Source organism: Indicator indicator, chromosome 30 (genome assembly GCF_027791375.1).
Source record: "Indicator indicator isolate 239-I01 chromosome 30, UM_Iind_1.1, whole genome shotgun sequence".
NCBI classification, from domain to species: domain Eukaryota; kingdom Metazoa; phylum Chordata; class Aves; order Piciformes; family Indicatoridae; genus Indicator; species Indicator indicator.
In genome coordinates, this window is record NC_072039.1 from 1591591 (window position 1) to 1606554 (window position 14964).

At 51.5% G+C, this 14964-nt stretch overlaps 1 protein-coding gene across 2 annotated transcripts in view; it reads left to right on the forward strand.

Moving 5' to 3' along the window:
- The first annotated feature begins 595 nt into the window (after positions 1–595).
- Positions 596–14964, forward strand: part of SGSM2 (small G protein signaling modulator 2) — a 54681-nt gene continuing 40312 nt past the window's right edge. For both annotated transcript variants that reach the window (XM_054394167.1, XM_054394168.1), the window contains exons 1-2: positions 596–652; positions 9103–9178. In XM_054394167.1, coding sequence (XP_054250142.1) covers positions 596–652; positions 9103–9178 — 133 coding nt within the window. The remainder of the gene's footprint in view (positions 653–9102; positions 9179–14964) is intronic.

The window sequence follows — 14964 nt, forward strand, 5'->3', positions numbered from 1 at the left end:
CCTTTAGCCTCTCTCGACTGGTGGAGCAACCTAGCAGGGAACTGGAGCCAGAGATTGTGTTCTGCAGTAGGTGTGTTTTTGGGGTAGCCAACATCAGCCTCTCTGCTCTTACTTGGCTGTTCTGTATCTGCACTCGTGTAGTAGAAAATCTGGCAGCAAGCGCTAGAGGAAGCAGGTTTAACTCGGCCCCAGCCTGCTGCCTCAGCCCCTCGGAGGCTGCAGTGCCAGGCTACGTGCCCAGGGCAGTGCCGAGCCCCTGCGCTCCTCGGGCTCCTCCCGGCCTGAGGCTCCCTCAACACCGGGGCGGCTACCACTCGACACGGCGAGGGCAGCGGGCCTGGGGGGCGGGGACTCCTTAATGCCGCGAGTTCCCGCCTGATCCTGGCCTCGCGGTTGCTATGGGGACGCTCCTCGCGCTGACGTCATTGGCCGCGGCGGAAGATGGCGGCGGGGGCGCGCGGCGCGCCGAAGGTTCCCCGCACGCTGCTGGGCTGCGCGGAGCTTTTCCCCCGCCGCGGGGTCCGCAGCGTCGCGGGCGGCCGGCTCTGAACGCCGGGTGCGGCGGGCGGCCGGTCGGTCCCGCTCCCGCTCCGCCATGAGCTGCTCGGCGGACGCCGTGAAGGAGAAGCTGCTATGGAACGTGAAGAAGGAGGTAAGGGAGGAGGAGGGGCTGGCCGGGCGGCGGGGGTCCTTCCCGGTGGGACCGGGGCTGTGAAGCGGGCAGGACACCGCGCTTTGGGAGGCAGAGATCCCCCGTGCTCCAGGGCTGTCCTGCTCGGCCTCCCGCCGCGGGTTCGGGTCGGTAAGGAGCGGAGGCAGCCAGTGAATCGGTTTGATACCGCTGGCAGCGGGGCCGGGGGAGTCTGTCCGGAGTAAATGAAACGGCTTCAGCTACGTACAGTCAGAACGCTCCTGGAAGAGATGAATGGGCAGTGAGTGAATGGGGAGTGGATTCCTGGGCTGCTGCTGTGCAAGGGCGACCTTCCGTGAGCGAAGCGGGAGCTGGCTGCTGACACCGACGCCTTGGTGCTGCTCCCGGAACGTGTCGGTGGCTTTGCTGGGTGTCCCCCGGTGAACTGGGCAGGAGACAGTGTTTTTTTTCGAGCTCGGGACAGTCTGTGAACCCCTGGGCCCGGCTCCCTTTCCCGGGATTGTGTTTCCCTTGCTACTGGTTTGTATGAACTTAGCCGTGAGCTCTGGAGGAGAATCGGTGCTAAGAAAGTGCTCAGACAGCTGTGGGTGAACTGGACTGGTCCCACCAGAGAGCCCTGGCAGCCGCCTCTGCTCCTGCCTGTGCTGTAGGACGTGTGCTGAGATGGGGGAGGGCTGGGTGAATTGGGGGGGTGGGTCCTACAGACGGCTGTGTGACACTTACGTGGTGGGGTAACCTGAGATCCATTCGTGGATGAATCACCGGGCACTACGACCCTGAACGGGGACGGTGGCGTTTGATCACCGTTGCCTTCGGGCGGGTGGTGCTTCAGTGTGACCCAGAGCGACGCTGTACCTGGCAGGATGTGCCCAGCAGGACCGAGTCCCTACTGAGCTTTGCCTTTGTGTGGAGTGGCTTGTACCCCCCTGAGCAGGGTTCACGCTGAGACCACTCCAATGAGGTGCTTCTTGGGGTCCCTGCCAGGGTGCCCTGGGGTGGTGTAAACATGTCATGGTCTAAGAGCACCTTCATGACGACGTTCCAGATGGAACTTTCAGCTTAGCGTGAGGCCATCTCCAGACACTGGAGTATCATTTTTGGGGGCATCAGCTATGGAACAGCTGTGTGCAGCTGCCTGTTCTTGTGCTGGAGCTAAGGGAAGATCTTATGCTTGTTCATCACAGCTGTAAGAACTAAAACAGTAACTGTTCTGCTCCTCCTCCTCCCCAAGCTCACAGCTGGGGAAATTAAAAGTGGCCAACAGGCAGGATTGATTCATCAAAGCTCAGATGAGAGGCTGTTGCTGCAGCCAAGGTTCCCAAGCCTGAGTCTAGCACCCTAGTATTTGTTGGTGTGAAAAGCAGCAACCACCAGATGTGGAAAGCAACAAACACCAGATGTTTCAGTCAGTGTAGGTTGGCTGGAAGTGGTAGAACAGGGACAGACACACAAAAAACTGTCTGTACTCAACACTGTAGGACCATGTCCTAGAACAACCCAGCCAGCACCTTGCAGCAGGGCTCCCAGCAGGTGCTACCTGCTGCTCCCTCACCTGCTAAGTGCTTAATGCAGCCAGGAACCTGCCACTGCGTTTGGAAATTTTAGCTTGGAGTAAGACCTTTGAGCCAAGGAGGTGTAAGGTTTGATTTAGAAGCATGTGAGTTTGCTCTCCTGGGTTAATGTTTAAATATATAAATAAATCTGAGCAAGGTTTTCCAGCCCTGAATGTTGCAGCCTTGTGCTAATGTATGAGATTGAAAGTGAAATGGATTTTGCAAGATCCAAGCCAGCTCGAGCTGAGGAGAACAAGTGATATATAATTAAAAAAAAAAAAAAAATCTGAGGCTAATTTGTTTTCAAAGCCTCTAAAATGTTTCTAATGGGGCTCTGGCTTTTAAATTGCTTGAATAATGCTGGAAAGTGCTATTGGTACTGTGTCATCAGCATTTTTTTTGTTTGGCTTTGATTTGTTGTTGTTGGGGGTTTGTGTTTTGTTTGTTTGGGTTTTTTCCCTTCTCCAAGTCCTCCCAAATGCTCTGTTAGATGATTGATGTTGGCTTGGCTTTTTGGGGGTTGCCCAGATCTTTCCATCCTAAGGTAGTCCTGAGAGCTCTTTAGTGACTGTGTGCACGTTCAGGGAACATCTCCTGGCCTGGGCACGGCACAGAGGTGCAGAAGGGAACCCTGACTCTTCTGCTCAAATTAAGACAAAAGGTGTCAAGAGGCCATCAGAAACACTGAGATTTGATTTCTCTTTTAACTAAGCAGTTAGAGAAGCCAGGAACTGAATGCACACCCCCAGCCCCTGATGCCCTTCATGGCACTAATTAATTTTCTGATAGAGTTTTCAACCTCAGTTTTTATTCTGCGTGATTTTTTTTTTCATGCAGCCTCTTACACCCACGTGCATGTTGGTGGTCTTGTTTCGGGAGCTTGGCTGCTCTGTGTTCATCTTCATGGAGCACCTCTGCTATGAGTTCAGCCTGGGGCAGAGAAGACTCCAGGGGGGACCTTAGAGCTGCCTTCCAGTACCTGAAGGCATCCCACAAGAAGGCTGCAGAGGAACTTTTCCTGAGGGTGTCTAGAGACAGGACAAGGGGGAATGGTTTGAAGCTGAGGGAAGAGCAGGGTTAGACTGGAGCTGAGGAAGAAGTTCATCAGTGTAAGGGTGGTGAGCCTCTGGAACAGGCTGCCCAGGGAGGCTGTGGCTGCCTCCTCCCTGGGGGAGTTCAAGGCCAGGCTGGATGAGCAGCTGAGCCTAGTTGAGAGGTGTCCCTGGGCATGGTGGGGAGGTTGGAGGAGATGATCTCTGAGGTGCCTTCCAGCCTAAGCCTAAGTTGATCTTTGATTCCATTCCCCTGTCCTTTAAACCCAGACTCTTCCTCCCATTGAGCTACTTTCACACAACCTCAGTGTCTAGTGGAGGTCAGAGGAGCACATTCTGGTGTGCCCCAAGCCCACTGAACTTAGGTTGTCTTTGCAAAACACCAGATGGTTGTCTCCAAAGTCACTTGGTGCAAAGTGGAGCTTTTATTTTATTTTTTTCTCTCCCTCTCAGCAAAAACTTTGGAGTTTTTCCTTTGGGACACTCTAATGTTATTGGCTTTTTCTCAGATGGATTTTTCAGTTCCCACTGGTAAAGAATGTGTTTTGTTGGCTCTAATGGAAAAGGAGGACTTGCAATGTGTTTGGAAAATTTAACTCTGCTGGGATTCATGCTGAGGCTGCTTATAAGTTCCTGTTTCAAACATTTATCTCTCTCTGCAGGAAAATCTGTCACAAACCAGCCTTTGCTCTGGTTCTTTCCTTCTACCTGCTGAAATGGATTTATTTTCTTTTTTTTCCCTTTCTGGGTTTAAACACAGCACTCTTTCTAGCTATGAAATAGACAGTAAGGATCACCTCCGCACTTTCACCCTGAAACATTTCAGAGCATTTCAGAAAGGCAATTGCTCATCTCACAACTGAAATGCAACCACTTCTGAGCACTCATTGAACAGGTTGCATTTACACCACCCTGCTTTTCACCAAGAGGAGCAGGGTCAGTGCAGCAGGAGCCAGCAGTAAATGAGCTGAGCAGTAACTACAGGAGTGAAGGTGGCACAGGTTGCTGGCCGTGAGGATTTCTCTTTTGAGGAAAAAAATTACTGGGGGGTTTTGCTGTGCTCCTGCTTCTTTCAGTATTTTATGAGCACAGTTCTTTGGTTCTGGGGGCTGGCCCCTTTGGTTCTGGGGCTGCACCTTTGGTCTGGGGCTGACACTGGAGACTGTGTCCCATTGTGATGTGTGGTTGGGGAAAGCACAGCAACCTGTGATCTGTAAGAGTGCTGCTGGTTTGAGAGGTGGTTCCTAACACTGAAGGTTGCAGATAGATTGAGTTGTGCTGGGTCAGCCCTGGTCAGAAGTCCATTACTGTGACAGTTTAGGCACATTGCAGTGAGGCAAGTCCTAACTGTGCTCTGTGGAGTGGACCAGGAGCTTGACAGTGGGATGGGAAGGACAACACCTGTGGGCCTCTTCCAGCCCGATGTGAATAAAGTAATGCATAGTCAGTGCATGTTGTGTCTTAGCAAGCTTTTTTTTTATCTCTTATACCAGCAGGTTGCTGCAAAAACTCTAGAATCTATTTTCGTTTTTAATCTTTAAAGCTTTCTTGTAATGAAAATTTAAAAAAAACCAAACCAAAACAAAAACAAACAAAAGCATAAAAACATTTTTCTTGTGTGAAACCTGTGGCGTGAACCAATGAAACCTATGGCATAAATCCATGAGACCTGTGGCATGAACCCCTGAGATCTGTGGCATAGAAACATAGAATTGTCAGGCTTGGAAGGGACCTCAAGGATCATCCAGTTCCAACCCTCCTGCCATGGGCAGGGACACCTCACACTAGATCAGGTTGCTCAGAGCCACATCCAGCCTGGCACAAGCCCCTGAGACCTATGGCATGAGCCCCTGAAGCTTGTTAAATAACCCAAACACCTGTGCCCAGTGTTTGACTGCTGCTGAAAGTTTTGACCATTGCAGGAGGTAAGGAGGAGGAGCAGTGATCCATTGTAACTTCATGCAAATGCTTATCAGCTTCCTTTGGAGGCCCTTGCTTTGCTCTGCCTGGACAATGCAGCCACCAGGACACTCTTCACTCCTCATGTGCCAGGATCTTCACTTGGGCAGGCAGGGCTTTCCCATCCTTGCTCTCCAGTGGTTGGTAGATGTGGTGCTCACAGGAGCTATTCCTTTTCCTGGGATAGCAGAATGCCTCCTGAGCCTGTTGCTGAGCCCCGTTGAAGCTCTCTGTGGTGCTTCCCTTGGTGCTTAGCTTCTGGGGAGACTGAAACACAGAGAAGGTGACTCACTTGCTGCTTTTGTGCCAGCCAGCAGGTGTGAATGAACAGCCTGCTCGAGTAGATCCTGTGCTGAGGTTACAAAGGAGGCACAGGGAACAGGAGGGATGTTTCCAAGGCAATGGTGCCCTCAGCTGAGTAGGCTGAGGAGGTTTCTTTACCTGTGCAGGTGGATGGGTGACTGTGGGGGCTGTGCTGTTGATGTTTCTTCTAAGGACACTCATTTGCAGTTTGGTCAGGTCCTCTGGTACCTGCAGGTGGGTGGCTGTGTGGGCTCATGCTCAGCAGCTTCATTGACAAGTGGCTCCTTAGAGCAGAGGCACAGGAGCATCATTGCCTACAAGGAGAGACGCACAAAACTGCAAGGGAGAGGAGGGGGGGAAAAAAAGAAAAGAAAAATAAGAGGCTTGTGTTTGATTTGATCAGAAAGATTGATTTAGCTCCTTGCCTGGAGCACCCCTGGGTTATGTGGCAGTAAGGAATGACGTGGGCTTGAAGAACACAGCATTCCAGCTTTGGAATCTTCACATCTCCACTGCCCTCAGTGTGTTTTCTAATACCCTTCACTGACTCTCCAGAAAATGAGCAACAGCTGTCCCCAGGTTGGTGGCAGTTGGGAGCAGACACTGCTCGCTTTGCCTGCTCTCTCTGAAGGTCCAAATCTGCTGCTAGATGGAGCACATGGTGCTGCTGTACAGGAGCAGGGCTGATTGCTGCATCTGGAACCTTCTTCTTTCTCTCTCCTTTTTTTTTTTTTTTTTTTTTTTGTTGTTGTACACTTGAATATTTTTTTGTTCCTAGGCTACAGGCTGTGATCTGAGTAACATATTGAGCTAATAAAGACTGATGGTTGGGGCATGCCTGGGAAATGTGTGACAGCAGGGAATTGGCCTTGGAGCTCCAGAGCTCTTGCTCCTGGTGAATGACTCCTCTTCTTCCCTGTTGCCAGGAACTGAATTCCAGTTACTGTTCCATGGGGGGCTGAGACTGGAATCACAATCTGCAGTCCAAAGTACTTCATGGTGCCTGAATTCGTGCCTGTGGGCTGGAGCCATGTGCACAACTCTCCCCAGCACAGCTCTCCTGTGCCTCCTCTTCCGTCCACCTCAGTGCTGCTGGCACTCAGAGGAGCTCTTCCCCTGGCTGGGTCAGGCCTTTCCCGTAGCAGATGAAGTGCAGTGAAATCAGAGCAGCTTGCAAAGGTTGGGTCACTGTCCTTGTTTCACAGATGGCTTGGCCAAGGCACAGGGCTGAGCTGGCATGGGGGCAGTGGATGGCAGCATCTCCATGCTCCCTCTGCAAGCTGTGTGAGCAGGAACGCTGCCTCCCACGCAGGGAAACACAGGTTGGGGGCTGGGCTGGGATCTAAGCAGGCAGAACTGGGCAGCTCTCCTGGCCCCTTCCCTTTGCAGAGCTGTGCTCTGCCTGGGTGCTCTTTTCTAGACTATTTCAAACCTGTAGGTGAGGTCTGGAACAAGTTCTGTCGGGTTCCTGCCTGGACAGGCAGACATCAAGGTTGTACACCAGCAGTGATGTGCAGGTGAACGTGGGAAGGGGATTGCTGGATCCTGTGTGATCCCATCCACCACACCTCCTCACGCTTGTGGCTCTTCCATGATGTCCTCTTACTCCTCCATCTCCCATGGTCCAAAGTTCTAATGGCCATGTCAGACAGACCACAGGAGACAAACAAAATTGCCTTGCTAGTAGTTGTTGCTGTCAAGCCTCAGTGTGTGAGCGGTGAGCCAGGTGGTACACAGTGCAGAAGGCTTGCTGAGAAGTCCTGGGATACAGACCACATGCAGCTTTCAGAGCCTCTTGCACCTTTGCTTTCCCTCCACCACGTTCTTTGCAATGCAGAGGGCTCCTCTTTGATGAGAAGGCCAAATTCTGCAGGACCATGTGATCCAGACTCTGGAGAGAGGAGAATTCCATGCATCCAAAGGCTCCTGCAGCAAGTGCCAGAGCTGCAGGCTGCTGCCAGCCGGGCTGGGGGTGTAGGAGTGGGCATGGAGTCCTTGGGATGGGTACTGGGGAGGGCATGCTTGGTGGCAGCATCCAGAACTGGCCTCACCAATGATCTCACTGGAGGAGGCTCCTTTCCAGGCAGCTGCAAGTACAGAGCCCAGCTGTCGGTGAAGAGCTGCCCTGCAGCCTCTCCCAGTCTCAGGGCTGAGCAGGAAGGCTTCAAACCTTTGTCCCTGTCAGTGCTGCAAAGCAGTGGTGACCCAGCCAGCTGGGGACTCATCATCCCAGCTACCAGATGTAGCCTAGCAGGAGCTGAGTGCAGTTTGCCAGACCTCCTGAGGTGGAGGTCTCCTGGGCGTGCAGATCTACAACAGGCTGGTGGTGACCAGCAGCGTACAGCTGGTGCACAGGTCAGACCCAGCTGGTACACAGGGCTTGGAGCTAAAGAGCAGCCCCACAGTGACTCCCTGCCAGATAACTCACTGTTTGTTGGATCCCAGGACTGCTCTAAAAAATGATTTTTAAGTTCAAACAAGCAAACAGACGAGTTGGAAGGTGAGCATCTTGGTAAATCTGCTGCCACAGCAGCGCTTCCTTTCCTGCCCTGGGAGTGGTGTGGCTCTCCCCAAGGCAGGGTGGCCTAACCCTGGGATGATTGGAGCCAAATGAGAGGAGCCAAAAAAGATGGATGAGTTTGCTTCTGGAAAAGCAACTGTTGTGGGGCCAGGAAGCAATGAGTGCCTGAGAAATTAGTTGGTTGAGGCAAATGAGTTTCACCTGGTACCGTGCTGAGGAGCAGCCATGGGGGAGGAATAAGCTTGCAGATGAATGGAAGGGAGCTGCAGCCTCTCTTCAGCAGCCTCATTGTAAGATTTGTTGGGTTTCTTCCTTAATTTTTGAAAGTCAGTAATCTGCAATTAATTCCACCTGGAGATTGATGCAACAGACTGGAAGCTGGAGAGGAGCTGTGCTTTAACTCAGTGAGAAGTGTGATACCTCTGATTTTATTGGCTCTAATTGTTCAATTGTGTCTAGAAGCCAAAAAAAAAAAAAAAAAAAAAGGAAGGCACTGGCTGTGTGATTTGTGAGTAGTGGCTGGTGCAGCAGAGCTTTCAGAGCAGAATTTGCAATTAGTGTGGTGTGTAAAGTCCCCCAAAGGGGGACAGGTTGCTGTAAACCTCTCTTGGGATGCTTGTGTAGCTCATGGCTTCTTTGTCCTTGAAGAAGAGCAGAATGGCACAGGTGGAAGGAGGCAATACACAATCTTGGTTTGTGAGCACAGGTGACACAGGAAGGCCAGGGGTGAAGCATGTAAAAAGCTTTGCACAGCTCTTTGGAACTTCTGCTGAGGAAGTTCTCCAGAGGACACTCTGAAATAATTCAGCCTTTTATAGGAGCATGTCCCAAAAGCCTTGTCTTTGTTCTACCAAAGGTTTCCTCATCCCATCAAAAGCTCCTTGGGTCTGTCCTGCCTTTCCCTCCATAAATGCTTTCATCCCTTTCCTGCAAAATGGGACTTGCATTGAGCTGTTTTATCTTGGCAGCTGGGGAAAGGGCAAGCAAAGGTTGAAACCAAGCCTCCTAAGTGCTGTGCTGATTTGTGCTGGGGTCTCACAACCTTTTCTTTCTCTGTTTCAGGTGAAGCAGATCATGGAAGAAGCTGTCACCAGGAAGTTTGTCCATGAGGACAGCAGTCACATCATCGCCCTGTGTGGTAAATGACCCAACAGAGCTGAGGCTGCCTCGGCTTCCTTTGCCCATAGAGATGTGTTTCTTCTGCTCTCAGAGCTGAATGCAGGGATTTCAAAGAGCAGAGATCTTGGAGGCCTTGCTGAGTGACTGGAGAGCAGCCATCATCTCAGCTCTCCTGGATTCCACAGGATGGAGCATTTGCAGCCAAGCTCTGTGCTGGTGGCAGTGGAGAGGTGGAGAAGAGTGGAAGTTAGATTTGGCTTTGGAGATGAGTGGACTGTTTGGACAAGGAAGGGCTGTCCTCTTGGTTGAAAGCCAAAGAGAGCCAAGAGAGCAGTGACTCTTGCCTGTCATAAGATGGAAATCCCATCTTGAGCTTGCTCTGCTGGGGGTGGTTGTGATGTGTGCAAGGCTAATCCTTCACTGGCCTGCCTGCTGCTTCCAGGTTACCTTTTAGTCACAGTTTAGGAGAACTTCTCCATCCCCACACATTCAGTGAGGAGTGCAAGGCTTGCCCTTGCTTTCTGGCTCGTGTTTCATTGCTCTCAGTCGAGGCTGTAGCTGTCCCCTCCATTCAGGCTGTTAAATATTCCCCTTTTATCCACTGCATATTTGATTTGCACTGCCCAGAGGACAAAAAGTAGCTGAGAAAAGTGATCCTGAGAGGGGAGCCAAGTGGAGGAGCCCTGAAGCAATGCCCTTGCTGCAGGCTGCCTGTTTGATGTGGAGGGCTGTGGGTGCTGTATGTCTGTTCTGGCTCTGACACTGAGTTCTGCAGCATGCTGCAGTGCTGAGGTGAGGAGGAGTCATGCAGCAGCTATTTCTGTCCCAGTCTGCTGGGCCAAAATTAGCAGTGCTGTGAAATCTCCTCAATATTTCTCCCTTCCTCCCACTGTGATTCCAGTTGGTTTCATCTTTTGAATTCTATAGGATCTGAATTAATAACTCTCCAGGAGCTGCCTCCCTCCAGCCCAGCAATCCTGCCTGTCCTAAGGAACTGTTCCAAGCTGCAGCTGCTTTGAACATAGGACTTAATTAACTCTACAGCAGAATTAGGTGAAGCTGAATGTCCTGCTAGCACTTCAGCTAATTGAATGGAAAAACAGTTTCCAGTGGATTTGGATGGCTCCTGGCTGGGACTCTCCTCTGTGTGTGTGTGTGTGTGTGCAGGTCTCCTCCCACCCCTACTCTGCTTCATTTGCCTCTTCAGGAGGTTTTTCCCCTTCTCTTTAAAATTAGACTGGCTCAGTCCATGAGTCACTTTCAGTGGATCTTTGCTATAAATACAGAATTCTTGTGAATCATGTTACTCTCCTGCAAGGCTGAGTTTAGCAAGGCTCTTAAATACATGGCAGTTGTTTTGCAGAGCCTGTCTGCATCAGGAGGTGAATGTTTCCTGGCTCCCCTAGGTCCTAAGTGGTACCAGCTGAGCAGTGGCTGCCATCCCACACCCCTAGGTGCCTGGGGTTTGTCAGGGACTAGGAACTCCAGGGCTGAGCTGACACTCAGTGCTCACTGCTGCATCTCTGAGCAGAGCATGGCTGCATCAGCTGCCAAGCAGGAGAAAGTTTCTCAGGTAAGAGCACTGCAGGGTGTGGAGCCAGGATGGCTTTCCTCACATCCTGGCTTGCCCTTGGAACCTGTCTCCATGGGCCTGGAATCAACCCAGAGGATGCAGTTAGAAAGGCAGCTCCTGTTCTGTAGGATTCGGTTGCAACTTGGGAGCAACTTATATGGGATTTGACTCTATGGAGATGTGTTGGCACCCAGTGGGTAGGAGGGTCCCTGTCCTGCCCCACAGTCACCCTGAGACCCCAGGAAATGTGTACTGAGGTGGCAGAGAGTCTGAGCAGGAGCTGTCTAAGCTGCTGAGCACAGAGGATGAAGCAGGGAACTTGCCTTTGCAGGCTCCTGAAGGAAATGCTATTCTCCAGACCTGGACAGCTCCATGCCAGCCTTGCTGGTTCCTGGAGGATGGGTTCCTGGCTTCTGTGTGTGTCCTGGGTTACCACAGCCTGCTCTCACTGGGGCCCCTCCCCACACGCAGGCAGGAGGCAAAGTGACACACGAATGCCAGTGGGTTTGTGTTTGTTCTCAGCCCAGTTTACAACCTGGTTCCCTTCCAGTTACTCCTTCACCCTGCCTGATTTCTGAGAGCCCTCTGGTACTCAGGCTGCAGTGGCTCTGTTGGGGCTGTGTGTGGCTAATGTGTGCCACAAGCTGGGACAGGGATGCCGGACGCCTTCGGGGGCAGGTGGCTGCGGAGTGAGTGTCACCAGGTTTGTGATCTCAGTCAGAGCACAAGGACATGAGCCCAGCTCTGGGGATGTCCATAAGCCCCTCAGTGAGCAGGGGCTCTGTCAGACTGGCTGGGGATGCTGTCAGGCAGGGTGATCTGGTGCTGTTCCCTTGGCAACGGCAGCTGACATCGCCTGACGTAGGGACCCTGCCTTGCTGCTTCACTGAGTGCCATCCCTGTGGGCCAGGGTGAATGCTGCTGCTCTGCCCCCTGCAGCCTCCTTTCAGCAGCTTCCCTGAAGTTTTCATGGCTGGCTGTGTCCCCAGGGCTGTGGCCCTTCCCAGCTTTTGGTTTCCCCCTGGCCTTTGTTGCAGTCCTTTGCCTCAGAGACATTCATTTTTCCTTGCCTCAGAGTCATTTAATTGCCTTTCCCTTCCAAATCTGTTCTAAAGCTGTGTTTTTATCTGCACCACACTTATAGACCAGAGATGGTTTCCCCCCTTTCAAGCCCAAGCAGGCAATTTGCTGTTTCTGGATGTTATGCTATTGTTCTGTTGAGAATGCTGACTGCAGAACCTGCACTTCCATGTGCTGGTCCATTCTTGGCTGGATATGCAGGAAGGGGAACAGGAAACCTTTCCTGGTAGAGCAGGCTGGAGAGCTTGGCTTGCCCAGCCTGGGAGGGAAGCCTGTCCCCTGGACTGAGCTGTGTGGTTCTGTTGTTCCATGTCCATTCTGCTTACTGCTTTTCTTCTCTCAGCAGCTGATGTGCATTGTTGTGTTTTCTGGGTAATGCTTTGTTTGAACATCATAGATCTAAAGAAAAAGGAAAACCAAACCCATGCTGTGATCTGTCAGGTGCTGCACTGGGAAGGGCAATGTGGTTTGACTGCAGAGCTGGCTCTGAGCGTTCAGGGAAGGAGTTTCTGCATGGGCTGTGAGGGCAGGCAGTCATGCATGCAGCCCTTCAGCCTCAAGAGGGCTGAGCACTGCTGAGGGGAGGCTCTGGTGTAAGGAGCTCACCTCAGCAAGCAGCCCTGGAAGCAATGTTCTTCCAGGTGTGAGGGACACACTGGGGAGATGGTGTGGTGGTTTTGAGGCTCGGGTACCCTTAAGTTGACCACAAAGAAAAAGTCCTTCAAAAAGACAGAGGGTCTGGAGTTGGTTGTGGCTCAAGACCAGGACAGATGGGCTCAGCCCTTTCAGCTGACATCAACCACCCCAAAGTGAACACTGCCTGAACACAGGCAAGGGCTGACTTGCCCTACTTGCCCCAGTCCTTTTTTCTCTGGAAGGAGCTGCTTGCAAAACCCTTAGAGGTCACTGGGCACAGTGGTAGGGAAGGGTGTGTGAGGAGATGTCTGTGTGAGGAGGTCCCTGTGGCCGCTGTACAGTGCTGTGTGGAGGCTTGGAGAATTGTCAGGGTAAGAGGCTTCCCCCTTAAGTAGAGGGAAATGTGAGTGGGAGTAGGTCTGTGTGAGTGAGGATCTTTTCCCAGCTAAAGGAGTGGCAGATTCTGAGAAGCAGAATGGTTCCTGAGTCATAGAACCATGGAATTGTTCTGGTTGGAAAAGACCTCTTAAAATCATCAGGTCCAACTGTCAGCCTGAGACCACCATGGCCATTAAACCATGTCCCCAAGTCCGGGTAACATTTAGAACCAGCTCAGTGTGTGAGGTGATTGCAGTACATGACATGAATCTGCAAAACACTTGAGACTGGACTTCCCATGACACAATAGTCCAGTCAGCTCCCAGCTTTAACTGGATGCTGTCACAGCTTCCTAAAGCAGATGAGGAGTACTTCTCTCCTTGTGGAGATGGTAGGCAACAGGAAAGCAATTGTGTGTGCATGGATGTTCTGTAGCCACATGCCTAGAGGTCACTTAAGGTTGTAAGTTTCAGGGTCTGTGTTTCATAGAATCCTAGAATGGCTCAGGTTGGAAGGAACCTCAGAGATATCTGCTCCAACCTCCCCACCATGCCCAGGGACACCTCTCAACTAGACTCAGCTGCTCAAAGCCTCATCCAGCCTGGTCTTGAACACCCCCAGGCAGGAGGCAGCCACAGCCTCCCTGGGCAGCCTGTGCCAGAGTCTCACCACCCTCACACTGAAGAACTTCTTCCTCAGCTCCAGTCTAACCCTTCTCTCCCTCAGCTTCAAACTATTCCCCCTTGTCCTGTCTCCAGACACCCTCATGAGAAGTCCCTCTGCAGCATTCCTGGAGGATCCCTTCAGGCACTGGAAGGTGTTTGTATGAAAACAATGAAACAGCTCCAGCTGAAATCAAGGATCTGTCTCTGTCAAAGCTGGCAGAGGAAAACCAGGAGAGCCTTGACCATGACTATGGCAGGTGGCTCCTCAGGACTTCAGGAAAGAGCTGCTGGTAGTGCTGGTTAGGAACCTGAGCTGCTAGCAGCCATAAGGGTTAACCACCAAAATGTGCTTGGTTGTGGGACTGCTTTCTTCACTGCTCTGCTGATGACTCCTGATCCCATTTTGCACAAAGTTAATTGTGTTTGAAAGAGAAGATCTAATTAGGGACCCATGACTGCATGATGCTGGAGTGTGTGTTCTGGGTTTGTTGGGCTTGGTTTTTTTTTTTGTCTTGTTCAGGACCTGAAATCCAAACAATTATCAGAGTCACCAAATGTCACAATTGCCAGCCCCAAGCCATGAAAAATCATGAGTCAGAAATCTTTGCTTTCATGGCCCCACATTACAGGACTGGATTAAAGTTCATGGCAGGAGGATGAAATCAGCTGAGGAATAGGAATGTGTTTCTTTAAAGCATTTCTCAGCCATTTCTCAGCATTTCTTACCCAGGGGCATGCTTTTTAGGGTGTCAGGGAGTGATAGGACTGGGGGGAATGGAGCAAAACTAGAAATGGGGAGATTCAGATTGGGTGCTAGGAAGAAATTCTTCCCCAGGAGGGTGGTGAGACACTGGCACAGGTTGCTCAGGGAGGTGGTGGAAGCCTCATCCCTGGAGGTTTTGCAGCCAGGCTGGATGTGGCTGTGAGCAACCTGCTGTGGTGTGAGGTGTCCCTGCCCATGGCAGGGGGGTTGGAACTGGCTGAGCCTTGAGGTCCCTTCCAACCCTGACAATTCTGTGATTCAGGGTGGGGAAATCTTTCAGAGCAGTATCAGATATCCACAGCCTTTTGCAGTACAATTGTGGGAGATGGCAATGTAGGAAACTCTTCTTTGTTTTGAAGTGGGAAATCAGTTCCTGCTAGAAGCCCTTTCTCTGCCTCCTAGTTAAAGGATGCTCACAGAGTGAGATGAAAGGAGCAAGAGGTTGATCTGGAGCTAGTCTGGTCATTTTTGGAGGGTGCTGAGTGTCCACACAAGTTGTTCCATCAGTTGCTGTGGGGGTGAGAGCCTTCCAGCTCCTCTGACAGTCAGCCCCACTGGGAAGAGATGCCTTTGAGGTTTGAGGTGATTCCCTTGAGGCTTCTAAATATCACAAAGCTCCTAGGTTTGACAGAAGAGTAAGAATTCCATTTCCTCTCTTTCTTTTCCTCAGCTCACAGGAATGTAACTTAGGTAGAAATAGATGTAAATCA